The sequence below is a fragment of the Micromys minutus genome, assembly GCF_963924665.1.
Source record: "Micromys minutus genome assembly, chromosome: 22".
NCBI classification, from domain to species: domain Eukaryota; kingdom Metazoa; phylum Chordata; class Mammalia; order Rodentia; family Muridae; genus Micromys; species Micromys minutus.
This window is the reverse complement of record NC_137957.1, coordinates 44,206,719-44,232,562: the sequence shown is the minus strand read 5'-3', so window position 1 is coordinate 44,232,562 and position 25,844 is coordinate 44,206,719. Positions and strand designations below refer to the sequence as shown.

Sequence of the window (25,844 nt, the reverse complement as noted above, 5' to 3'; positions counted from 1 at the left end):
ACACCTGAACCCTGGCTCAGGTATTTTCTATGTGACCTCTCCGCTGTCCTATAGGGAAAACAGGATTCTGATGAGACCTCCTTCCCGAGTTGTTGTACATAATGCAAATCAACACCTGGGCTTAGCATGGAAAGAACACCTAGGAGACTGCCAGCTTAGGACATGACACATACATGCTCACCTCTTAGTCACATATCCCACTTTAATAGAAACATAAAAAGAGTTTGTGAAGTGAGGTAGTCTGACAAAGAAGAAGGAGGAGGAGGAGGAGGAGAAAAAGAAGAAGAAGTAGAAGAAGAAGAAGAAGAAGAAGAAGAAGAAGAAGAAGAAGAAGAAGAAGAAGAAGAAGAAGAAGAAGAAGAAGAAGAAGAAGAAGAAGAAGAAGAAGGAAGAAGGAGAAGGAGAAGAAGAAGAAGGAAGAAGAAGAAGAAGAAGAAGAAGAAGAAGAAGAAGAAGAAGAAGAAGAAGAAGAAGAAGAAGAAGAAGAAGAAGAAGAAGAAGAAGAAGAAGAAGAAGAAGAAGCAGCTGGGCTGGTAGGATGAAGGGAGGAGATGGATGAGTCCTAGCCACCCAAACCAAACATACTCCATTCATTTCCTTTTGTAAGAGGAATGTTTAGGGTTTGGAACCAGAGATTCTGGGAAGTAGGGTCACAACACTTTGTCTTCGTGGTGGTGAAAAACCAGCCTGCTTTCATCTCAGGCTTAAAGTTCATCTTATAGTAAAGACAAATCGTCCATTCCTGTTTACGATTAAACCTAGACTATGACCCATTTGTAACCTTAACTACAAATGGTTCTGTACTGCCTGTTCTAGGAAACCACAACCATGTCTTTGTTTCAAAAGGTTTTTATGACCACTGGTTGTTATGACCGCCTTGTTGTGACCACCTTGTTGTGACTACCTTGTTGTGACCACTTTGTTATGACCGCCTTGTTGTGACCACCTTGTTATGACTGCCTTGTTGTGACCACCTTGTTATGACCACCTTGCAACCACGTCTTTGCTTCAGAAGGCTGTTATGACCAACTTGCTCTGCTTGCATTCTGCTTTTGTAACCCTGCCTACTTGCCTGTCAAATTCTCCATTTGAAACCCGCCTACTCCTGAGTTGTAAAAACCCTTATCACATTCATGTTCAGTGCTGATCTCTCGAACCCTGCCTTTGGGGAGAGATCTCTTGCTTTAACTAATTTGGCCATGATGGTTTGGGTCCATAGTCTTTCTGTTTGCATCTGTGGGATTAACAGGCAGCTAAGTGATGGTTGCCTTGAAAGTTAACTCAGGCCAGACCCAAGCCAAACACTACAGTCCCCTCGGTAACAGTTCATCCAAGACTCTCTAGTCTGGGTGTTGCCCTGGTGTTGCTACTGGAGTGAAGTTTACAGAAATTCTGACCGTATCCTTGTTGAAGATTTCCCCTGACTTTCCCGTCAAGGTGTAGAAGGTGTCCAAGTTATACATCTGCTCCGTGCTCATTTGCCCAGCAATGATGTGCAGCTTCACAAAGTACCGAGCAGCCTCTTTGTCCATCAAGAGCTCCTTCACCTAAAAAAAGACAGCCAGATGGAATGATGTCTGAAGAAGATGAGTGTTATACTACATTTCCGGCCTCACTGGTCATCAAAGACACCCAAGCTGGAGTGCTCTACAGGGCTCTATCCGACATAGGTGATGTTTCAGGGGAGTGCAAGCCTAAAGCAAGTGGAGATCAGGAGAATTCCAGTGCCCAGTGCACTGTCAGCCACAGGGGGATGCTGCACCCCAGAACAGACATGATATGGAGAGTAGAGCAATGGCTTTAGGGGAGAAGGAGGGTACCTGTCATAGAGGAATCTAGGAAAGAGGACCAGAAAGCTTCTCAAGTTTTTTTTTTTTTTTTGTGTGTGTGTTTGTTTTTAAATAAAAGGAAAAGGTAGCCCCAAGTGCTAGAATTACAAGTGTGTACCACCACAGGCTTTTAGAAGGTGTAATTACCTAACACAATTAAAGAACAGACAGTCAAGAATAAAGAACAGGCAGAATGAAATGATGATGTTTTTGAGCAGTACATTTATGGGACCAAATTTGTGCTTTTATTACTCCATAGTCAACAATCAACAGGCACAATTTTAATGAATTCTCTATAAACTTTATATTAAAGGGGAGGACTCTCCCCCGCAGACAGTGTGTGGGATATAGGCTAGTGACAATGTTCTTTTTCCACAGCAGAAGAGACACAGGGCATCTTTGGAAGTCACCAGTAGACAGACACAGCTCAGCTGGATGAATGGGGATGGTATATGAATTTGAAGGAGCCTTCCACATACTGGACTTTGATTGAGGGGAGCAAAATTTATCCTTTATCTTGGATGAAGGAGAGCCCACTTTTATGCAAATTGATAAGCACTAGCTATGTTAGACCAAATAGAAATACTGTGTTGATGTAATCACCACGGAACACCTCTACCAGGTATAGCTCTTGTCTCCTCTCCATGACATCATCTCAGACAACAGCTGTGCACATGGAAGTCCACTTCCTGTCCCCATCGCTGTTGTCATTCTTGGTGATGTGTAGGTGAACACTCAGCTAATGCACTCGTTTAATTCTTCTGTGGGGAATGAGCAGTTTTGCATTATACAAATTATATCCATCACACGACTGCATGTTAAGAAGCGTTGACGGTACTCTTAGAAGATAGATGTCTGGAAGAGGCTGTTGTAGAGTGCTGGCAACGGTCTTGCTAGATACACACACTCTTTCATTGCGGGAAACTAAATTGAGGTGCGCATTTAATGTCTGTGGACTTTTTGTGAGGTATTTCACCCAGAGAGGCGCATTAGATACTGCATGTTGTCATTCGCGGGCAGATGAGAAAAGAGTTGATTTCTTAGAAGGAAATAGTACCAGTGGTCGTCACTTGAGGCAAGAAAGTGAGAAAGGGGAGGGGACAGTGAGACAGTGGGAACCACATAGGATGTGACAGCATCGATAGCATAACATGGTCTAGGAAGTACTGAGAGTACTTAGCAACACAAAGAAATGATAAAAGTTTAAGGAGATGGAAATAACAGTTCCTCCAACTTGACAATTACACCTTCTTTATATACGTCAGAATATATTTCACAACGATTATATGTTACTTTAAAAGAAAACATATGCTTATTTTAAAACCCACTGTGGTGGTTTGAATGAGAATGGCCTCTGTGGGCTCATATACCTGAATGTTTAATTCCCACTTGGTAGAATATTTAGGAAGGATTAGGAAATGTGGCCACTTTGGAGGAGGTTTGGCCCGGTTGGAGGAGGTGTGTCACTGGGGGTAAGCTCTCAGGTTTTATTTTGTGAATTTATTTATTTATTTATTTATTTATTTATTTATTTATTTATTTATTTATTTATTTATTTATGTACTTTTGTAAAAGTGTTCTGTCTGCATGTATACCTGCATACCAAAAGAGGGCTTTAGATGCTTTTATAGATGGCCATGAGCCACCATGTGGTTACTGGGAATTGAATTCAGGACCTCTGGAAAAGCAGCCACTGCTTCTAACCACTGAGCCATCTCACCAGCTCTCGCTCACGAGTTTTAAAAGCCCATGTTAGGCACACTCTTATTCTTTTTCCACCTGCTGCCTGTGAATCCGGATGTAAGTTCTCAGTTCCAGCACTATACCTGACTGCCACCATGCTTCCCACCCCGATGGTCATGGACCTACTCTCTGAAACTGTAAGCAAGCCCCCGATTAAATGTCTTCTACAAGTTGCTTTGGTCATGGTGTCTCTTCACAGCAATAGAACAGCAACTAAGAAGTTGGTATCAGGTCCTGTGGTACTCCCATGATAGGCCTGACCCTGCTGCTATTGTAGAAACATGGAAGACTGAATTAGAAAAGCAGTCGAACACTTTAGTCAGGGCTTAACGGGTCATTAGGAGTGTGGACGGTAGTAGAGCTGACGGCAATGTTGGCTATGGGGACCAAGCTCAAGAGGGTTCAGCAAGTAGCCTAGAGACAGTTCTTAGGATATTTTGGTAATGAATGTGGCTGCTTTTTCTCCTTGTCCAAACATTCTGCCGGAGGGTAAGTTGAAGAGTTTGGATCAATGGTGCTAACAGAAGAAATTTCAAGATGGTCTAGTACTGACCGAGTCAGATAACTATTAGTGCTAGTTCCTATGCAGATCTATGATGGAAAGGAGCAGGGGAGCAAGGAGAAATGCAAAATGTACAGTTGGAAGCATCTGGAGATGTAATATTCTAGCCAAGTCCTGTGTTCAAAGAGATAAGAAAGGTCTGTGGCTGAATGCTTAGTGGAATAAAGAAAGTAGTGTCCTCAGGACATGACCTTGCCCAGCTAATATTTCAACTTCTAAAAAGGAAAAGCTTGTGCAGCAAGGAAAAACCATCAAAAAACCATCCCTCACGCAAGCAAATGTAATTAAAGGAGGGCAACAGATTCCATCCAAAGCAAGCAGAAGAACTGGGCAGCTTTGCTTCTGGCTTTATCAAAAAAAAGAAACAGGAGTGAAGGAGTTGTGGAATCTTCCACCTTGGTTAAGGACATCTGCCAGCATGTGGCAGGAAAATTCTTACATGGAGAAATAGAGAGGCCATTATGGGAAGCTGTGAATGTAAACCTGGATTGCACTGGAGACTCCAAGAAGTTGGAGATGCAGAGCCTTGTGATACTTGCCAAGGAGAGCTGCTGGCCCAGCATGGGACCAGCTTATGGAAGAGAAGTGTGTTACAGTCATCGAGGATGGAAGGAGTGAGAGATTGGAAGAGTCGTCTAAGTCAGAATTTGGAGTTTGCTGTGCAGTGTTTGAGTCTGGGTTTTCCTTTGCCTCTTTCCCTCCCTTTCTGTGTTGGAAGTGTACGTAACTTGATTTTTGAACCTACAGGGGTTTGCAGTTGAGAGATTTCCTTGAGTCTCAGAAGAGACTTTGGACTTTTAAAACATTTGAGATTGGGAATATTTTGGGGACCTGTGAAGTTGGACTGAGTGTGTTTTATGTTATGGTAGGGCTATGAGCCTATAGGGGCTGGGGAGTGGGATGTGATGGTTTGCATAAAAATCATTCCCATTGGCTTGTATGTTTGATTGTTTGGTTCTCAGTTGGTAGAACTGTTTAGGAAGGATTAGGAGGTGTGGCTTTGTTGGAAGACACGTATCACTGGGGTAAGTCCTGGGGCTTCAAAAGCCTATGCCAGACCCAGTCTCTCTCTCTCTCTCTCTCTCTCTCTCTCTCTCTCTCTCTCTCTCTCTCTCTCTGCATGTGTCAGTCTTTCTGTCTCTCTGTCTTTCTGACTGTTGCCTGTGGCTCAGGACTTCATTATATCTCTTCACAACAATAGAACAGTAACTATGGTCATCCTTATCTTGAGTGTAGTAGAGGTTTCTCACTTTAAATAAGATACTGCCTACTGGGACGTTTATATTGGCCTCTCAGATGGGTTATCTTAGATACTCACATCAACTTCCTTTAGTCCCTTGTCTAAGGGCAGCAGCACAGTGAAGGGTCCCAGGTTGCTCAGTGGCCAGGCATAAGTTCTGTCTTAAGAGTCCAAACACACAGAGAAAGAAAATGTCATGTGGGTCAGCAGAGGTACATGGGAAGTGAGACTGCTCAGTGTGCTTTCTGCCAAGCCTAGTCCCTTTGTGCCTTCTCATTGCTCTGTGGTGTCTTTGGTAAGCTGATGCTCTAAGAACACATGGCACTGTGATGTTCTGGCTTCACACACTCCCAGAACTGGTCTAGGAGTTTCCCAGGAGACTTAGCTTTGCTTTCTAGGTACTCTGGCATAAAATGGCATGATGGGATAATGTCTTTGGCAGTCTTTTCCCATTCCTGATCATGTGACCGGCTTACTGAGCTGTCTCCTCTCCATGTGTAGGGATACATGTTCCCTCAAAGGGCAGCTCAGAGGAGCCCACGATAGACTTACCCTTTGTGCTTTCTGGAAAAGCAGACTATTTGAACAAAGGACCTCACATTTGCCTTCTACCCTGGGCCTTGTCACCGGCCAGTTCCCATCACCCAGGGGATGCTGGGACATGAGAACAGGCTCTGTGCTCTTACACAGGAGCAAGGTGCAAGGTAAGCAGGACACTGTCTAGAAAAATGCGTGTGTGTCTGTTCTTCAAAGGGCACTGTGCCTCCTTCCATTCTCACAGAATGTCCGGAGAGTTCTTATCTGAAGCTGCAAGGTTGTCCTTAAGCCCACGCCATGCGTGCAGTGCTTTCTTCTCCCTTGGAGGTCTTGTAAAGGCCTGTGGACTATCTCCCAGGAGGCACAGTGAAAACAATCCAGAGAACACAGCACTGGCCTGCAAGGACAGACTTCTTCACTGTGGTCCTTCTGGGAAATGATTTTACCTTGCTCGGCCAATTCTGTCATAGATGCTGATGTTTTAAGGTTTCTGTCTGGTCAGGTCTGTTTTTTTAATTTTTTGTTGATTGTACAAATTCATGTTTGGTTGAGGTTTTACCCAAAGCTTTGATCTACTATAATATTTTGTCCTCCGGGGGATGTGGGGTAATGGTTTGTGGGAGGCCTTTCTAAATGAAAGAGCTTGTTGTGTTATTGTTCTGCTTATGGCTCACAGAGGATCTGACACCACTACAGCTGAATTGGTAGCTTCAAACTAAGGGTATACACAAGCAAGATTGGTCCAGAATTCAGATGACACCTCCCCTGCCGGACACGGAGACTACAATGATTCTTTCTTAGTTGCCCTCCAGTGATTCTCCATTCTCAGCCAACACTGTTTCATCCTTGAAAAACCCAGGATGTCAAGGAAATAAGGGGCAGTGTCTTACATCAGTCCTGTCTCGTCCTGTCTCTCTTATTGCTGGTCTGCTCATCTGTGGCAATAGGACCCTGTCCTCTGTTTCTAAGCCTGCCTGGCAAATAGCTGTCTCCTTGGAAACAGCTGTCTGCACCTTCCCATCGCATCCGCATGGCCTGTCCCCACTAGGACTAGTCCCAATGCACCAACCGTATCTGTCCCTACATGTATCTAGCAGATACCCTGGTCCAAAAGAGTGCTGCCCCCTAGGATGGCATCTTCCGTACCCAGGATGGAGATGAAAGAGGTCAGCTGTCCTTGCCACATTCCTCTGGGGTCATTATTCAGTTCTCTGAGTCTCTGCATGACATTTCCATAGCAGTTCAGGCCGTCGCCCACATAACCTTTCTGGCAAGTGCATCTGCAGAGAGGGGGAAATCAGAGTCTCAGGGCCTTGGAGCTATCAAGAGTTGAGAGCACACAGCCCAATGTTTCATTTCACAGATGAGAACAGTATAATGAACAGGACTGGAGAGGCAGGGAGAGCCACGGTCTCAGTGAGCGGGGAAGCGCACAACCTGGCTTAGGGCTGCCTTTCCAGAATGGGCTCAGATAATACAACATTCACACTTATAAACACTACGTAGCTTTGTATGTTCTATTTCCAAAGTGTGGTCCAGAAAGCATCCACATTAGAATCACTTGAAATGTTTGCTACAAATGGAGACCCAAGAGCTTCAAGGGCAGAATAAGCTATACCCGTGGTTTAGAATGATCGCCAACTTGATCAGCTGTAGAATCACCTTGGAGACAGACCTATGGACGCGACTGTGTGAGATTATCTAGATTAGGTAGATTGAGGCGGGCAAACCTCTCAGCTCTGGGTGGGACCATTTGTGGCACTAGGATTATGTTTTGAACAAAAAGAAGGTACTGAGCACAAACAAGTGCACATCATCCACTTCTTCCTGTGCACAAGTGTTCACCACTCTCTCTGCTTCCTGTGCACAAGTGTTCACCACTCTCTCTGCTTCCTGTGCACAAGTGTTCATCACCCTCTCTGCTTCCTGTGCACAAGTGTTCATCACTCTCTCTGCTTCCTGTGCACAAGTGTTCATCACTCTCTCTGCTTCCTGTGCACAAGTGTTCATCACCCACTTTTTCCTGTGCACAAGTGTTTATCACTTTCTCTGCTTCCTGTGCACAAGCATTTATCATACTCTCTGCTTCCTGCACACACACATTTATCACTCTGCTTCCTGACTGCAGCTGCAGCTGCCTCAGGCTCTGGGTTGTGGCTTCTCCACCATGATGGACTTCAAACTGTGCACTCAAGTAAACGCCTCTGTTCGAAGCTGCTTTTGTAAGAGTATTTTGGAAAAATTAACTAACATGCTACAAAGGCAGCCTGCAGGGCACCCCCATAGAACGTGTGCTCCCTGCTCTCTCCCTTCCTACTGAGGTTTCTCCTCCCCAGAGAAGCCTCCTCTGAGCCCATTTTCATGCTGGGTCTGGTCTTTCACACATTATCACTGTACTGTGGCTCCTGTTTGTAACGTCTTCCTTCTCAGTCTGCTTACGTGATAAATATCTACTTCCTTCTCCAGCGAGAGGAAAGGTTTGAGTGTCTTTGCTCTTCACGCTCACTCCAGAAGGTAGAACAGGGCTAGGTCTCACAATAAATAGTCAACAGTCACACAATCAATAAGAACCGAGTCAAATACCTATATTCTAGAAGCCAGAGAAGTGACAGAAATTTAATGTAGTCGTTTAGAGGTAAAGATGTGTGAGCCCTGGCTGGCAAATGTCTAATAATTAGTTCTCAAGGGACTTGGCAGAAAAGCATTGATTGACAGCGTTTGGCACCCTCAGTGGTTTATCACTGTATCTTGGCTAATTTCAAACTACTTAACAAGCTGTCAACAAGTCTGGGAAATTGCTGAAAATTTAACACTTGGCTCTGAATCAAAGGGCGCTGGCGGCTGCCCGCGCTGTTTTCAGAGTTCACAGCAGAAACTGTGAAAGTACGAAGGAGGGTGGTATTGACGAGGATCCAGAGAGAACTGGGAAACCAAACATGGGGAAGAGGGGAACCTTCCGAGAGGAGAGCTAAGGGAGCTCAGCTGTCCGCATAGCACAGACATGATGTGTTTTGAGCTGTATCCCGGAGAGTAACCATCTCACGGACTCAGCTGTTGTATAAATAGCATCTCTTGGAAAACAGATCCATTTTCAAGTCAGTGGGACAAACCTAACCTCAAATTCTCAATCCTTCTGCCTCAGATTTCCGGATTCTGGGATACAGTTGTTAGATACCTCACTATGATTTCTTTCAAAAGGCATTATGGTTGGTTTTCCTCTGACTGTTTTTTTCTGTTGGCAATTATCTGATCGTTAAGTACTGCATCACACTAATTGAGATGTGAGAGCTTATTAGGGATTATAGTTCTTTGAAGTGATACATCCCTCACTCTATAAATCTCAGTACAAATCGCACAGGCTTAATCGCACAGGACAACCGCTGGGACCCGAGGTAGAACTCTTGCTAGCTCTTGAAGGTGTTTCTCTCTACAAGTCCTTATGAGGCCAGTGGTCTATCTCATGTAAAGTGAGAATCCTGTCTTAATGGCTTCAGCGTCGAGGAATGTGGAAGACATAAATATTTTTAATTTTACTTTAAACCTCAGGCCAAAGTCCAAGTCTTTCTATGACTGTTTTCTGGCTTGGATATTCTCAGTTTTTCCGCGGCGCATTCAGAACCTAGCCTCCTTGGCGAATAGGCTTTCTATGTTTTATTTTATTTTTCATTGAGTGCAAACATCTTGCATTGTCTTAAGGCTCTAAAAGCACACACGAGCCATTCGCATTTCGTGTTATTGGTTGGCATTAGTAACCATGGATGCTCTGGGGGCTGAGCTAGTGTAGGTCTCCAGGAGACTTACATCACTTGCTTTCTTCGTTTCTTCCATTGCTGGATTCATGCATTGCTCAAGCTCTCATTCATCCCCTTGGTTTAGCCAGTGACAGATGTCAGCAGAAAAGGTGAGTAGGATGTAATTGTATTCTAGTTGGGCACAGAAATCAGTAGCGATCGTAATAACTAGTACTTATTGACAGCTCCCAGGCATTAGGCACTGTCGTATCTAATTTAACATGACTACTATGTTGGATGAGACCTATAGTTAGCCTTATTAAATTGCTTTTAAGTGCCTAAATTGTGTGTGTTGGGGGGGGAGTGGGAGGTGTCTGTGGGTGTGTACACTTGAGGGAAGTGTCTGAAGAGACCAGAGATGCCAGATGCCCTGGAGCTGGAGTCACAGGTTGTTGTGAGCTGACATGTGTGCTGGGTACCGAACTCGGGTCTTCTACAGGAACAGCATGGTCTTGTCATTGCTGATCTGTCTCTCCAGCTCATTTTACACATTGTACACATTCATTTACATGTCTCACTGAAGATCACACAGCCTCTAGGTGTGCCAAGTGCTCATTACAGAGCTGGCCCAGAAGTACTAGGGAAGTGTCTCAGGAACTCAGGGAAATGATTAGAGTGGAGGATATGGGGGCTTCCCCGGGGAAGGAGATACACCAGACAGGCATCAAAGGATCTCCGTGTGTCCAGCTCACACGAAGCAGGTGTAACCATACGGCAGGAGCATGTTCTAAGTGGAAGAGAAGGGGGCATGCAGTTGAGAACATCATGGCACAGAGCCCTGCTTGAGACTGCTGAGCTGACCTTGGCCTCACCAATGGGATTAACACTTAGGAAAGGGACCTCGGCGCACTCAGTAGAGCCCTTTTTACCCTACGAGGACATCATGAACAAGAAGGACCTGACCACTGATCTGGAATGTCTCTTACAGTCATTACTGTTTGTTATACTCTTGTGTGGTCAGAATGGAAACAATGTTTTCACTCTGCCTGCTCAGTCTGACTCAGCCAGATTCAGTCCAGTTCAGTCCAGTTCAGTCCGGCTCAGTCCGGCTTGGTTTCTTTTCAGCCAAGATCAGTTATGTAAGAGAAAGCGTATCTCCTCTATTGCTCCTCCCTTCCTACCGCTTCTGAGCAATAAAATGGGAAGTGATACCCATCATTAGAATGACACCATTTGCTCTTTTATTTTTTTAGTAATAATAAAACGACAGTCGAGAGTAAAAACACACAGCTGGTTCTTTCCAGTGATCTCATGCTCTTTTGTCAGGTGAGGAGATTGTTTTGGGTTCAGGCTTCTCCCAGGTCACCTTATTGGTGAGTGCTTGAGCTCCTTCCCGATTGGGTGGCCTTCTGTGACTAACAGTATTGGTTTGAGATTCTGAAGAAACTTGCCTTGTTGAGATGTAAGCTTAATGAATCCTTTAATTCAGATTGACTATTGCACATTGTCTAAAGGCCAATGGCTTGCCTTTTACTACTCTCACCTAGCCAGACTTTCTATCTTGGCCTCTTTTAAGTAAAAATTGTTTGTGTGCTGGTTTGAATATACTTGGCCCAGGGAGTGAACTATTTGGAGGTGTGGCCTTGTTGGAGGCAGTGTGCCACTGTGGTGGTTGGGCTTTAAGACTACTATCCTAGCTGCCTGGAAGCCAGTCTTCTCCTGTTTGCCTTCAAAACAAGATGTCCCAGCTCCTCCTGAACCATTCCTAATTGGAAGCTGACATGCTCCTGCCTTATGATAATGGACTGAACCTCTGAATCTGTAAGCCAGCCCCAGTTAAATGTTATTCTTATGAGAGTTGCCTTGGTCATGGTATCTCTTCATAGCAGTAAAACTCTAACTAAGACAATTTGTTTTCCTATGGAGGAAGAAGAGGGGGAGGAAGAGGAGGAGGAATAGGAGAAGGAAGGGAAAAGGAAGAGGAGGAAGGGGAGGATAGAGGGAAGGTCTGTACATAACATATACAGTCCTAACATGTGTTAGTTCTACTGAACCCCTAAACTCACATCTGGATGAAGAATTCACTGTCCTGTTACTCTGCTTTCATCTTTATATCTTTCTGAACATGAAGGAGAGAGATTATATAGGGAGGGCTACTCAGACTTCCTAGTGAGGTGGTAAAATGAGCAGCTTTTTAGTTTATCTCTCTACTTCATAAGACTTCGAGGAAGAGGTGTACATACATTCACATGTGTCTTGGGGGCATGTACACCTTGACTCATGGCTGTGGTTAGTTGGTGTGTGTACTTTCTGTGTAAGGTTCAGCTAAAGTGCAGATGAAGGTAATTTTATTTGGTCCTCATGACAGCTTGGATAGGTACAATTCTCCCTTCTTTATGGCTTAAGAACCATTAATTCATGAAAGTTAAGTGGTGGAGTTAGGATGAAGCACAGGAGTCCTAATACCCAAGCCTGACAGTTCCAATCACATCTAGTATATTTGTCTAAAGGGAGTGTGAGGATCCTCAAATTCATCTGCAGAGAAGATTTGCACATTGAAGACCCACTTACGAAGGAATAAGCCCAAGCTTATCCTTATTATCCCATCGTATTCATAGGCTTCTGAAGTGGTCGGAGGCAAAACACTGTTTTATGATGGCCTGATTCAAAGTAATCATGAGTTTGACCTCACGAAGGAGACAGGAGTCCTTCACAAAGGCTGAAGGCCATGAGAACTAAGTGATGCAGAGATGGTCTGAGAGTTGAAGGAGGTAGTTTCTAGCTTCTGTTCTATCCCTGATGAAAGCACAACACCTCTGCTCAGAGTTTGCACAGGAACATTTTCTCATGTCTTTGTCACGGCAGCTTTATGGAACAAACATTATTCTACTGTACACACAGACAGGAAGTACCCTGCTTCCAAAGACCTGCTCTGGTTAGGCATCAGAGTTATGATTTAACCAACCAACCTATTACAACCAACCAAACTATCACAATCAACCAACCAACCAACCAACCAAACTATCACAACCAACCAACCAACCAACCAACCAACCACAACCAACCAACCCCCACCTTTTCTTTCTTTAAGACAGGGCCTCATTAAATCATTCTGACTCCTTTGGAATAGTACATATAGACAAGGAACTCACTTAAACACAGAGCTCTGCCTGCCTCTGACTACCAAGTGTTGGGATTAAAGGTGTGGGGTCACCATGTTCAGTGTAACTAACCTCTGGTCTTTAAACTCTTCTCAGCATTCCCTTCCCACAGTGAGAATTACAGTTGCCTTGGGAATTTGCACAAAATGCCTTCCCTCATGGCAAACCTCTTCTGAAACTTGGTGTCCAGGAAATACACTTCATGCTTACTCACTTTTCCAACTCTTATTCTATATCATTCACAAGCACTGTCCCATGAGTTCTGTTTGCTTAAGCTCTAGTATCAAGCTAATCCAATGCTCAGAGTATTCTCACAGTCATTAGGAAGTCATACCTATTGACTTACTTATTGGTTAAACAGATCTATGGAACAATTACTATGCTCTTTGCAGCTAGTGCCTGGAATGGAGTGGATACAGGGCTGTTTGGGAAATGCTTTCTCTTCTTCAAAGAACTTACCTCATTGACCGGTTCCCACTTTTATCATATGGGAAACATCTAGTGATGCGAGAGGAGACTTACTGGGTTTGGCCTGGTGAGACTGTGCTGCAGTTTGCATTCTTATGGCATGGGTTGTTTGATTCACAGATGTCCTTCATACTACACCCCACTCCAGGTACGAAATCTCGGTAATGTTCTTTACACTCACAGTGAGACTTTTAGAGATGGAGAGAGAAAACCAAATTGGACCGGAGTTAGTCTCATCAGCTGGTATTCTTTAATCTATATGTATATTCTCCACAAATGCTAACACTAGCAAGACCAACTGTGGGTTTACACAAGTGCTTGTCAAAGTTTCTAGAGACCAAAATGATGGTTGAATACGTTCCCTATTAGAAAGTTTATATCCCTTGTATGTAAAATTTGGATGTTTGATTCTTTTTTGTTTCCTGAATCTTAACCACACACATTATTCCCTTTAGATGACTTATAGGTCAGTAGAGGTTGGCAGATGGCAGGCACTACTTCTCTAGAAAACAGTGTTCAGTGGAGAGAAGCCCTGGACAATGTCTAAAGAAACTTCACATTGTCACAAGAAGAGAATGGAGATACTAGAGGTCAAGAATCCTGTGATGTACCTAAGCCAGCAAAGAATGATGCAATTCAAAATATGTACAACACCAAGAATAAAAGTCCTGCTGGGAGGTGATGAAATGTCCTGATTCTCTGTGAAAAAAAGCAGAGGCTTCTCACACCTTCAAAGCCTGCCTTGGGGGCCATTATAAAGATATAAAGAGTGCTTTATGTCTTATTTCCAAGTTCTGACACTCATGGCCTAACGTGGATCTTCCCACAGAGGCCTGCATACTGAGAAAGAGAGTTTTTAGCCCCTTGAATGGTAATGCAAACCTGCTCAGAAACTGATTATGAGGAATATTGTATGATACATTTACTCCTCAGAAGGGAGATATAGCAGATTCTTTGCAGAATTCAAGGACTTTCCAACCAGGGGAACCCTGAGGGCTTGGGCTACTCACTGAGTTTTTTCTTCATCCTGGGCAGCAGTTCACTATATGGACATGATGTTTAGTCATGGCCACAGTCAGCATCCACTAAATACTTGATAGAAAAGTTTGGCAGGGGACAGGGCTTCTTTGATTATCTCCTTCATAAAGTTATCCAGGCCAGAGCACCTTCTTTTCAGTCAAGGTTGTGCCATACATACATCAGTGTCTCATCCAGGCTACTCTCAGTCCCTACAGCTTGCTGCTGTTAACTTTTGCACAGTCCCCACCCCTTTGGGCTTTTAGGGTCCCCTTAATCTAAAATGACATCACCAAGAATGGAGAAGTAAAGGCTGGCTGCATTCATGTCAGTTTTGTTGAACTAATCTAGTCTAATTTTGAATTCTGTTCCTATTTTGTCAGTCACCACCTGGGGTAGGGTCAGGAGAGAACGCATGGGACAGTTACGTTTTGACTTGGGGGGTGGGGAGAGTGTGAGTTTAGAGGGTACATAGGGTTAGAGAAGCCCTGTGCTCAAGCCCTGAACCCAATGAGGCCTAGAGAGGAAGACCAGACTCAGCATGTGAGTTGGGCTCAGGTAGACCTGAAAGCCACACGTGCCCAAGGGTCTGGGTTATTACTCTCCCCCATTTTTGGACACCCCAGTTCCATGTGTTCTTAGCTTACCTGTCCAGGCCCGTCGTATTTGCACACTGTAGATTTTATAGGGCAGCTTCCATAGTTTGTTTGACAGGGGTCTACTGGCAGACACACCTGACCATCTCCTTGGTAGCCTTCTTGGCACACGCAACTGTGCTGATTCGGTCCCAGGTAGGAACAGCTTGCATGAGGGTGGCAGATATTTTTTAAACACGGGTTGATGGCTTGAGAGACAGTGAGGTGAGAGAGGTGATTAGCATCCTCGGAGATGGAAAAGAGGGAGATGCGAGTCACCAGAGAACTATGGCTCACACGCATCACGGACACAAATGTTCAGGTGAAAGCACACAAGCCTTCATCCCATCTGACCACCCTGCCCTACCAAACGAATGGATGCCAGAAGTCTTAATTCCGCACACTGTGCTGACACAATCACCACCTGTGCTTGAAACACAAGGGCGCTGCCATGCTCCCGAGACTAAACTTTCAACCCTAGAATTCTGCATAGCATACAGAAGCACACGGGGCGGGGCTCTACTCACGATTGCAGTTATGACCGTCCCATTCGTAATCTGGAAGGCATTTGCACTGAAGTTTAGTTTCGTCTTTGCTGGAAGGTGAGCATCTTGAGTTTTCTGGGCAGAGCAAAGTTGCACACTCAGGGATAGCTGCACAGGAAGTTTATTGAAGTGGGATGACCGGTTATGAAAGTCTTTTATTAAAAGGTTTTTAAAGCTTATGGTAATAATTATTAAAATATAGCACACACAAAGTAAAAATTAACATTAATTGTGATTTTATTTTATTTTATTTAGTTTTTGAGGAAGGATCTTGTGGAACCAACTCAGGCTGGCTTTAAACTTGCTATGTAGTCTTATTTCTTTGAAATAGGGTCTCTCACTGAACCCGGAGCTAGGCTTGTAGCCAGTGAGCCCCAGATATCCTCTTGACTTTGGGTCCTACAGTGCTGAGGTTCTATGTGCACAAGCTATACCGGGTTCTGGGTGTTTGAACTCAGGTCCTTGTGATGACACAGCAGGTTCTCTGAGATGCTGACTCATCTCCCCAGCCCTGGAACTTACTTTTAACCACAGGGTAGCTATGCAAAGATACCGTATCATGAAAAAATGTAGCGTGATCTCATCTGAAATTATGAATTGACCCAGGCTAGCAGGTCTTACGGCGTTGGACAGATGTATCTTTCCAGTCTGGGCATTAGCTGATCTTAGGTCTATTTTTTAAAAATAGTCCCGACTTTAACACAAAGTGCATCTGCCATGAGAATTGCAATTTTTTTCCTGTCCCAGTCTTTGTCTTGACAAAAAAAAAAAAAAAAAAAAAAAAAAAATCATGTTTCACTTGGAAGTCTAATTGACAGTCCTTCCCTGGGAAGCTTTCTTCTGGGCCCCTGTCTTTCTGAGAAGGTCTGCTCGAAGGTCTGTTGGGTGGTGATGGGTGGTGTGGGGTGGACGGAGGCTAGCTGAAGCCACAGGGAAGATGCCCTACCACCGGGGTTAGTGTGAGCCTGTAGTGTGCAGGACTGTGTCCTCTGCAGAGGAGACAGGCTGGTCTGTGTATCTGCCACACTCACAGTACATACACATCTTGGGCATCCAATAAAATGAGTCTGTCAGTGTGGAATTCCAAACTGTTCTAATTTCTTTTATTTTATTTTTTTTATTCCATCGGAGACTATAATCCAGAGGACGGGTTGAGTGAGCCTAGCAGTCGTGGGATAAATGTGACAACTTTGGTTAAAAAAATATTCTCAGCTTCTAATTCACCCCGGGGAAACTGCTTTGCCATTGGCTGAGCTAGGTCTGGGCTAGGTCTGTAACAGGGAGGACAAGAGTGTTTCTCTTTTCCAGAAAGAATTAAGGGTTGCCAGTAGAGGGCGCTAGCAGGCAGTGTAGCAGGCGGGAGCGGCTCTGGGGCAGAGCAGAGTGCTCAGTGGGGTGCCTCTGTTGCTTGGCTGTCCACAGGGCTCAATGGGAAGTTTGGCAGGGCTGTGGCCCCCGGAGTGCACCGTTCTCATCTTTACCGTCAGCTCACTCCTGCTCTTTATCTTCTAACGGAACCTAGTGTCATGGACTTTCAATAATTTCCCATGGCTCCCAAAGCTCCCAATCCCTGCCCCCTTCTATCTGTGTCCTTGGGTAAGTCACATGGCTTTAGAGACTCTGTTTCTGTCGTCTGTGTTTGTTAATGAGTTCTTATAACTGAGGCGACACTTTATCTCCCTTATGAACTGATTACTGCTACGGTCCCTCTCCGGCTCCCAGCCCAAATATTTCCCTCCGCACCCTGCCCTCCAGGCTGCCTCCTGCTCTGCCTCCCTACAGCAGCTCTAACTAACCACGCACTACTTCACCCCTCCCCCTTTCTCTTCTCTTTAGCTCTTCTTACAATGCTGGCTTAGTTTCCAGCTCCCTCTTACAAAACATTTGACAGTCCATCACACCCAGTTGGAGCCCCAGTAACAAACAGGAAAGAAGAACACATCCCAGCATCCCTTTGGTCTGGTGTGGTGGTGAAGAAACAGTCACTTACGCTTGTCACACCTGGGCCCCCTGTATGCAGACAAACACTCACAAGTTCCGTCACCATTGAGCCCGCTGTTGCACACACCATGGACACAACTGCACACTGTCGGCAGAAAACGAGGGTCGGTCATCATCTGACAGGGATCCTGGCAGGGTTAACGGTCTCAGAGAGCCCTTCTGAGATGCTCTCTCTGCTTGATGAGGCGGAGGAAACTCCCAGAGAACCTAGTTTAAATCCTGGCTCCGGTGATTTTTCCCTTTGGGATTTTCAGTGTGTAAGGTAGACGAGGGTTTCTAGGCTAATTGAGCTTTAAGTAAGAAAAGGGATCTGGGGCTTGCTTGGCATTATCGTGGGCACTGGGGTTCTCTTTTCTGCTGAGCTGTCGTTTGACAGCAGAATTGACTTTGCATAAAGAGACTTTGTATAAAGAGACGAGCTCTCCCCGCCCCACCTCTGCCCTGATGCTGTCCCTGTTGGTGGCTGATATCTCTGTAAGGAAATTTTCTTGCATGTTAAGGGCAGTGCAAGGATCAGAAACGTAACACAACCGGCTCAGAAAGACTATGCCCTGTTTTCTGCTCGAATTGATGGCTCCTCGGATGATAAAGGAAGGGTCTTTCATATAAATGGTCAATGCTTTCATACCCAGCTGGTGGCCCATCTGTTAAACAGTTTGCTACCAAGCCAGTCAGCGGCATACAGAAGCCAAGACTCCCACAAAGCACCATGTATGAGGTTCCTGTTGCCGCTGTAACAAACTGTCCCTAAGAGGACCCAGACATGGTCCAAACGCATTCAACAGTTCTGGAGGACAAAATGCCCCATTAGATTAAAATCAAAGTCGCAGTAAGGCTGTTCTAGAAGAATCCCATGTTTCTAGGTTCATGGCCCCTTTCTCCACTTTCATGTGAAGTACCAAGTTCATTTCACACTACTGTCTCTATGGTTACCTCCTCCATCCACCCTGGACCCACCGGGGCCATCAGAGCCATCTCCTACGTCAAACCAACTGTCTAGAAGCCCTCATCCTGCCACACCTTATTCCCCTGTGTCATGTAAGTTAACACGCTCATAGGTTCCAGGGTTAGGGCATGGCTCTTTGGAGAATGGGGTGGGGTCATTGTTCTGCCTACCATACATTTTGATGCACATGGGTACATGTCATAAAAGCTCAGATGAGTCCCTATTATTAAGAGGTACTTGTTTAACCAGGAATATTAGAAACTCATGGGTTACTAGGTTTAAAGTTTTCTAAACACACAGAATTGCACCCAACACCTAGAGTTCTTTCCATGAATCTCCTCCCTGGACATTGTGTTCATTGTTTTACTGACCCTATCCCTGTTCAGGTCCTGTCCAGGATTCGTCTAGACTGTGGTGTTCTAGGGTGTCTCCGGTTTGTTGCCAGCCCACCCACTCTTGTCTCTTACACATTTGATTTCTAAGTGTATGGGATAACTCTTGTTCCCTTCCAACTTTGAACTGCCGTGCTTGGGATCCTCAAAGAGCTCACGGAGCAAAGGCGGAAGGAGACGGGCATCACATCAGTATTGTAAGTGTCACCACCCAATGAGAGCTGGCCAGGAAGAGGTGGGGTGGGCACAGGCTCCATGAAGGTCACTCAGGGGGAGTAGGAGTTCATCCTGAGCTCACCCCTCATACATACTTCACACATGCACTCTGTGTGTCCTCATACACACTTCACACATGCACCCCGTGTGTCCTCATACATACTTCACACATGCACCCCGTGTGTCCTCATACACACTTCACACATGCACCCCATGTGTCCTCATACACACTTCACACATACATCCTGTGTGTCCTCATGCACCCTGTATGACCTCATACACCCTGTGTGTCCTCATACACCCCGTGTGTCCTCATACACCCCATGTGACCTCCTGCACCCCGTGTGTCCTCATACACCCCATGTGTCCTCATACACCCCGTTTGTCCTCATACACCCCATGTGTCCTCATACACCCCGTGTGTCCTCATACACCCCATGTGACCTCCTGCACCCCGTGTGTCCTGTCCTTGTGCTTCTGTACATCCCTTTGGTGTGGCCGGTGAGGCCCTCCTCATCCGTCAAGGACAGCTCACTTCTAGGGTGCCATCCCAGGAGTCCCAAAGCAGACTCTTTGCTCCTTTGGGCTCCAACAGAGATAGAGAAAAATTAAAAAAAGAAGTTAAAAGGAGTAAACTCTGCCAGCACCTTGACTCTGGACTTTGAGCTTTCAGAACAAGTCACCCAGTTTGAGCTGCCTTGTTACATTGGCCGTAAAATGCTAATACACTGATCTATGTTGATTGAGTTACTTTTCTTGTTAAATTTTGCTTCTGAGCATGTCCCTTTCCCTCCTTGCCTAAGGCTGGACCAGTGCTAGCCTTTACTGGTCACTTGATCTCTCTGGCATTTTTAGGTTTAATGTGACATGAGGCAGGTGAAAAATGGGGAAAAATTTACCAGTGGGGGAAAAATGGGAGCTAACTAACTAGCAAGTGCTTGCTCAAAGAGCTGAAGCACGTGGCTTTGTCACGGCCATCTTTAAGTCCTGGTTGTCTTTTTTTCTTTCTTTCCTGTTTTAGCAAAGCACTTCAATGCCCACCGATGGCTGCAGTGCTTGGAAGAGGCAGGCTCTAGAGAAAACCCAAGTTGAATTAAGAACTGACTGGAGTAAGGTGGGGTCTCGACATAGAGGATTCTTACGTAGAATTTAAGAGAAAAGATTCCGGTCAGTTCAATGAAACCCTACCCACCCAGTTCCTGCCTAGCAGCAGACACGAGACGTGCAAACACAGGGGACTAGCAATAATATCTCACTTTCAGGAGGTCACAGACTAGCAGAGAAGCCAGGCCCTTAGGACAAGGTGATGACTGGTGTTCTGTATTTCCACATAGCCAGTGGAAGATGGTGGTGTCTCGGGGGCGGGGGCTAGTGGGAAGACTGAGTGGTCCCACATGCTAGCGAGTGCTGCACTCCTTAAGACTGCTCTCCCAGCTGCGTGCTGTGAGCCCAACAGCTCTGCCATCAGCCTGCTGCTGTGTCCCATCATTCTGTACTGGGTTAACTGGCAGCCTCTGCAGCCTGTAACACTGCCAAACCAAGAATGTGTCCTTGGGAAGGAGAAGCGAGGGGCCAAGTGATTCCCAGCTGGTCACCTAAAGCCCTTGGTGCAATGTGAACTGGTCTCGGCAAACCGCTAGAGAAATGTGAAACTTGGGTGGTGTTACTTTTAGAGTAGTTACAACCTTGGGCATTTCAGCCACAGGGATGGTGCATGTCCCCCTGCGATATACCCAGAGCCTACCTCCTCTCTCTCTCCCTCCTTCCCTCCCTCCCCCTCACTTCCCCATCCCTCCCTCCCCATCCCTCCCTCCCCCTCCCTCCCTTCCCCTCCCTCCCCCATCCCTTCCTCATCCTGCTTCTCCCACCCCTCCCTCCCCCTCCTTCCCCCATCCCTCCCTCCCTTCCCCTCCTTCCCCTATTCCTTCCCTTCCCCATCCCTCCCTCCCCACCCCTCCCTCCCCCTGCCTCCCCATCTCTCCCTCCCCCATCCCTTCCTCCCCCTTCTTTTCCCCACCCCCTTCCCCCATTCCTTCCTCTCCCCCCATTCCTTCCTCTCCCTCCTTTCCCCCCCCCTCCCTCCCCCCCTCCTGTCCTTACAGAATCCTGTAAAGGCCATGCACATCACATGACAATCACTATTCATTTTCCAGCTCCTTGGGGACAGGGACCTCATCGATCACTCAGAGAAGCCCGTCACCTGTTTTGTGTCTGATGCACGGTGCACGCTCACCAGGGTTCAGACACCTCTGTTAAATCCTCTGTGTCTATAATTGGCACACAGCCTGGTGTTACCTCCTGATGAGAGCTCAAGGAGGGGTACTGAGGATCTGGGATTGTGGGTGTACCCTGCCAGGCACAGCAGGGTGTTGTCAACAACACAAGGAAACTGTGTTTAGGGGGTTCCACAGAGAAACTGGGTTTTGCACTGGGCTCTCCACAAGAACAAGACACAGGGTAGCTCTGGCCCTGGCAGCCAGGACTAAAGCCACTGGCTGAGCGGCTGACTGAGCTCTGAGTCATCTCCAACCAATAAACAGCCTGGAAAGGGAGCATCCTGGTGGGGGTGGAGGGGGAGTCAGCATTAAAAATAGATGATACTTGGCTGCAGAGATGACTCAGTGGTTAAGAGCACTGTCTGCTCTTCCAGAGGTCCTGAGTTCAATTCCCAACAACCACATGGTGGCTCACAGCCATCTGTAATGGGATCTGATGCCCTCTTCTGGTGTGTCTGAAGACATTACAGTGTACTCACATACATAAAATAAATAAATACATCTTTAAAAAATTGAGGACACCCAATACAGTTGTGCTCTTCCAGGCAGGAGCGCCCCCTGCTGGACCAGCTCTGCAGTGGGTACAGCAACGCACGGCATGCAGTGGGCACCAGGCTGGAAGAGTTGATAAGCCCTTGGGTGTTGCCCCTGGGGAACGACCAGGGACCATGATTTGCCCATCCCTTCACTCACTCAATGTGTGCCTTTCCACGTGGGGCGCTCCCTAGAGGTGGCGACATTATTTGCTTTTATAAGAAATGCAGAGAACAAGTTTTACACATCTATCTAGTTGTTGCAGTTAGCAACCCTGGAGCAAGAGCTCTGCCAAGCTCGAAGCCTTGGCTCTAACCCTTTTATCTGTTACCTCATGAAACTGTGCTTCTGGGCCAGGAGAGTGTTACTGGAGTCATTCATTCATTCATTCATTCATTCATTCATTCAAACACACATTTGTCCATCTGGCTAACAACAGCTGTATTTCCCGGGCAGTCAACACTATACAGGCTAGTAGAGTGCCCAAAAGGACATGCATGGTACGTACTCACTAATAAGGGGATATTAGCCAAAAAGTACAGTATACCCATGCTATACTCCACAGACCCAAAGAAGCTAAACAAGAAGAAAGGTCCAAGCAAGGATGCTTAAATCTCACTCAGAAGGGGGAAGAGTTATAGGAGGCAGATGGGAGGGCTGTGTGGGAAAGGGGAAGGGGTTCGAGGGGGGTTAAGGATCAGATATGGGGAGGGACGGAGGGATGACCAAATAGCCATGCGAATGAACAGTGAGACTGAATATCTATATGTGTTTATAGATTTTCTTGAAAAACAAAAACAAAACCATCTGCTAGATGTACTGTATATCCCAGCTATACAACTCCATGTCCTACCAGAGACACTTGCATATCTCTGTTTACTGCAGCTCTATTCTCTATAGCAAGGAGGCAGAACCAACCCAGCCATCCATCAACACATGGGTAGATAAAGCAAATGGGGTGTATACACACTTCCTGCCCCCCAAACCAACCTTCTCTCCTCACCAAAGCTCCAGTTTCATGTTCTTTGTCACAGCAATGGAAAACTAAGACAAAAATCCATACATGTCTGGAGGCTGGAAATCTAAAACCATGGTTAAGAATCAAAACCATTCTCTCTGGGGACTTTGAAACCCTCCCAATGCTTTAAGTGAACAAAACTCAGGCTCACCTGCTGAACAGTTGGGCCCAAAAACGTTGTCAGCAGCACAAGATTCACAGGCCGTTCCACGAAAGCCAGCCTGTAAAACACGGGTGGGTGACATCAGACCCGAGGTCATCCAGGTGGCTCCCATGGTAGCAGGAAAGCCAGAGTCTGGCCAGTGTTCGCTTCTCAACTATGTCTTTCCCCTGACCTTTCTTCCCTGAGCCCCACCCCCCCGCCCCGAAGTCTTCCTGTACATAACAATACACACATAAATTTTGTATTTTATTTTCTTTAATTAAATTAAAAAAATATTTTGACCACAGTTTCCCTCCTCCCAGTCCCCACTCCCTGACCTCCCCTCTCCCCCAGACCCACTTCTACTCCATTCTCCTTCAGAAAAGAGCAGGCCTCCCAGGGGTATCAACCCAGCACGGCACAACAAGATGTAATAAGGCTAGGAATACATCTCCGTAGCAAAGGTGCACGAGGCACCCGGTACGAGGAAAGGGGTCCCAGGAGCAGGCTAAAGAAACAAAACCACTTCCAGTTCTGTTCTGAAGGCAGCTGAACGAAATTCCCATCAGAGTTGTGTTTAAATCCTCTACGAGTTTGAAATGTACAAGAGTCCCTTTTGTTAGCTAAAGAGTTTCTTCAATGGCCACCCACCCCCTGGTTGGCCCAGTGTGGGGAACACGGCCCCAAAGTTAGTCAGTGAGGTAGAGATGACTTCTGACAATAGCAAGAGGTGACAGCCGCAAACCCGTATGATACGTATTCATAAGATAGCTTTACACCTGTGACCCCGCTTTCTGTCTTCAAAGAGGATCATTCTATAGCTCGTTCTTCGGGTTTCACAGGCAGATATAACAGTGAGGGGTGATTTTCTTGCACACGGAGAATTCATCTTTTGACTCTGTTACGCTAGAGACGTCTTGTGTGGGCTTGTAATTAAGGTCACTCAACTGGGGGGAAGGGGGGAGGCAGCACTTCCGGGTGGGGCAGGGCTTGAACTTACTCGGCAGGAGCAGCTTCCGGTCCCTTCCATACCTTCATTACAAACGCCCCTGCCACCGCATGGTGCCCGTGCTCCTCCTGGGCACTCTGGAATAATCAAACAGACCAGATTAACACATTCATTCTAGACTGCAAAGGCATGCTGCAAGGAGCAGTCCGCCGCTTGGTGTATAGTTGCCAGAGGCAAAAACCAATCGAAGGCCTGATTGGTCGGCTCACAAGCTGGAGGCCAGCCTGGGCTTCCCAGTGAGTTCGAGGCCTCATGAGTTGATAACAAGAGCCTGTCTTGAAAAACTAAGGTCGAGAGGAACAGCTTTATGCTAGAACACTTGCAGAGGTGGGGGACTTCAGAGGGACTGGGATTTGAACTTGGGAGCAGCAAGGGTGGGGCTTATGAGGTGCGGTGGGGTGGTGATTTGACCCATTCCATGATGTACTTATTTTTTAAAATAATTTTATTTTTATTATGTTTGTGTGCATTAGTGTTTTGCCTCCGTGTATGACTGAGTAAGAATGTCAGATGCCCTGGAACTGGAGCCATAGACAGTTGCGAGCTGCCATGTGGGTGCTGGGCGTCGAACCCGTATCCTCCAGAAGAGCAGCCGGTGTTCATAACCATTGAGCAATCTCTCTAGTCCCCCATGGTGTACTTAAGGTGAGCAAAGGAAGTCAGATTCCACCCAGAGACGGTTGCAAACAAGTATGCATTTTGCACTTCTGTTGAACCAGAGCTGTGACCGATCTTTACTAGAGGATTTTCCAGTCCATCAGCAAACGGTCTACCAAACACTGCAGGTAGACTGAGGCAGAGCAACACACTGATCAAGGACTCCAGCTGGGACAACGTCCCAACCAGACAGAATTTAAAATGGTAGCAAGTGGCAGAAGTTTAGGGTATGACTACCCCAAGGATGAATTTCCTCTCCTGTTATGTGTTGCTTGGTCTACTGTGTGTGTGTGTGTGTGTGTGTGTGTGTGTGTGTGTGTCTGTGTGTGTGTGTGTTGACATGGGCTTAGTGTCCATTGGGGCGAGTTTTCACTATCTGTCCTCAGAAGGGACTTCAGAGTCTGATAAAGATCCTGACTTGTTCTTCTAAGGAAGTTGCTATAAAAGGCCGGACATTAGCCCCCCAGCTTCCTTTCTGTGGGTTTCCCTGCTCGTGGGGCAGTGGGAGCAGAGATGACCAATGGGGATTCGGAAGCCCTGTGAGTACATAAGGTGAGTAACCACAGCAGAATCAGCTATCAGAAGGCAGATCAACTTTACTTACAGTGAATCAAGGCTTATAGAGTTTGGGCATCTGAGGGTGGAAACATCCAGGATGGACAAAGGTCATTGGATGAAGGCTTAGGGCACAGAAATGCCCCGTGAGCGTGGGGAAGCATTTCAGGAATCCCAGGTGCTAGCTGAAGAAAAGCTCAGGTTTTATCAGGAGAAAGGACATTGGCCCTGTAATATAAATGAGGCTACATGACATTCCTCAGGTAGAGATGTATGTGAGGGCTTAGAATTCCCCAGACAAGATCAGAGGAGAATCCCTGCTAATGAAGGGAGTCCCTATTAAAAAGCCCCCAAAAGTTATCTGGTCAATGGCAGACTTTGACCTTAATCAGCAGAGTTTCCCCATACCTATCTCTCTATGGGATCTCTTTTTCCCACATGAGTTTCTGCCATGGTGCAATAGAGCCCCCTGCTAGCACTATGGCTCAACTCCAAATCTGTCAGCTAAATACGCTTTTCTTCTTTATAAGTTATACTGCATCAGGTGTTTTGTTATAGTAACAAACCAAGTGGGTACATAGGGGCAGGGCATAACTATTCAGACCATAAAAGCAGCTCTTAGATAAGGTG

General features: G+C 46.1%; 1 protein-coding gene across 1 annotated transcript in view; it reads right to left on the bottom strand.

Moving 5' to 3' along the window:
* Positions 1-25,844, bottom strand: part of STAB2 (stabilin 2) — a 150,877-nt gene that overhangs the window by 109,192 nt on the left and 15,841 nt on the right. Inside the window, exons 2-10 of the mRNA XM_080935775.1 lie at positions 23,994-24,079; positions 23,003-23,072; positions 17,459-17,554; positions 15,451-15,576; positions 14,936-15,132; positions 13,326-13,459; positions 7,058-7,191; positions 5,453-5,535; positions 1,398-1,547 (exon numbers count right to left, since the gene is read on the bottom strand). Coding sequence (XP_080791901.1) covers positions 1,398-1,547; positions 5,453-5,535; positions 7,058-7,191; positions 13,326-13,459; positions 14,936-15,132; positions 15,451-15,576; positions 17,459-17,554; positions 23,003-23,072; positions 23,994-24,079 — 1,076 coding nt within the window. The remainder of the gene's footprint in view (positions 1-1,397; positions 1,548-5,452; positions 5,536-7,057; positions 7,192-13,325; positions 13,460-14,935; positions 15,133-15,450; positions 15,577-17,458; positions 17,555-23,002; positions 23,073-23,993; positions 24,080-25,844) is intronic.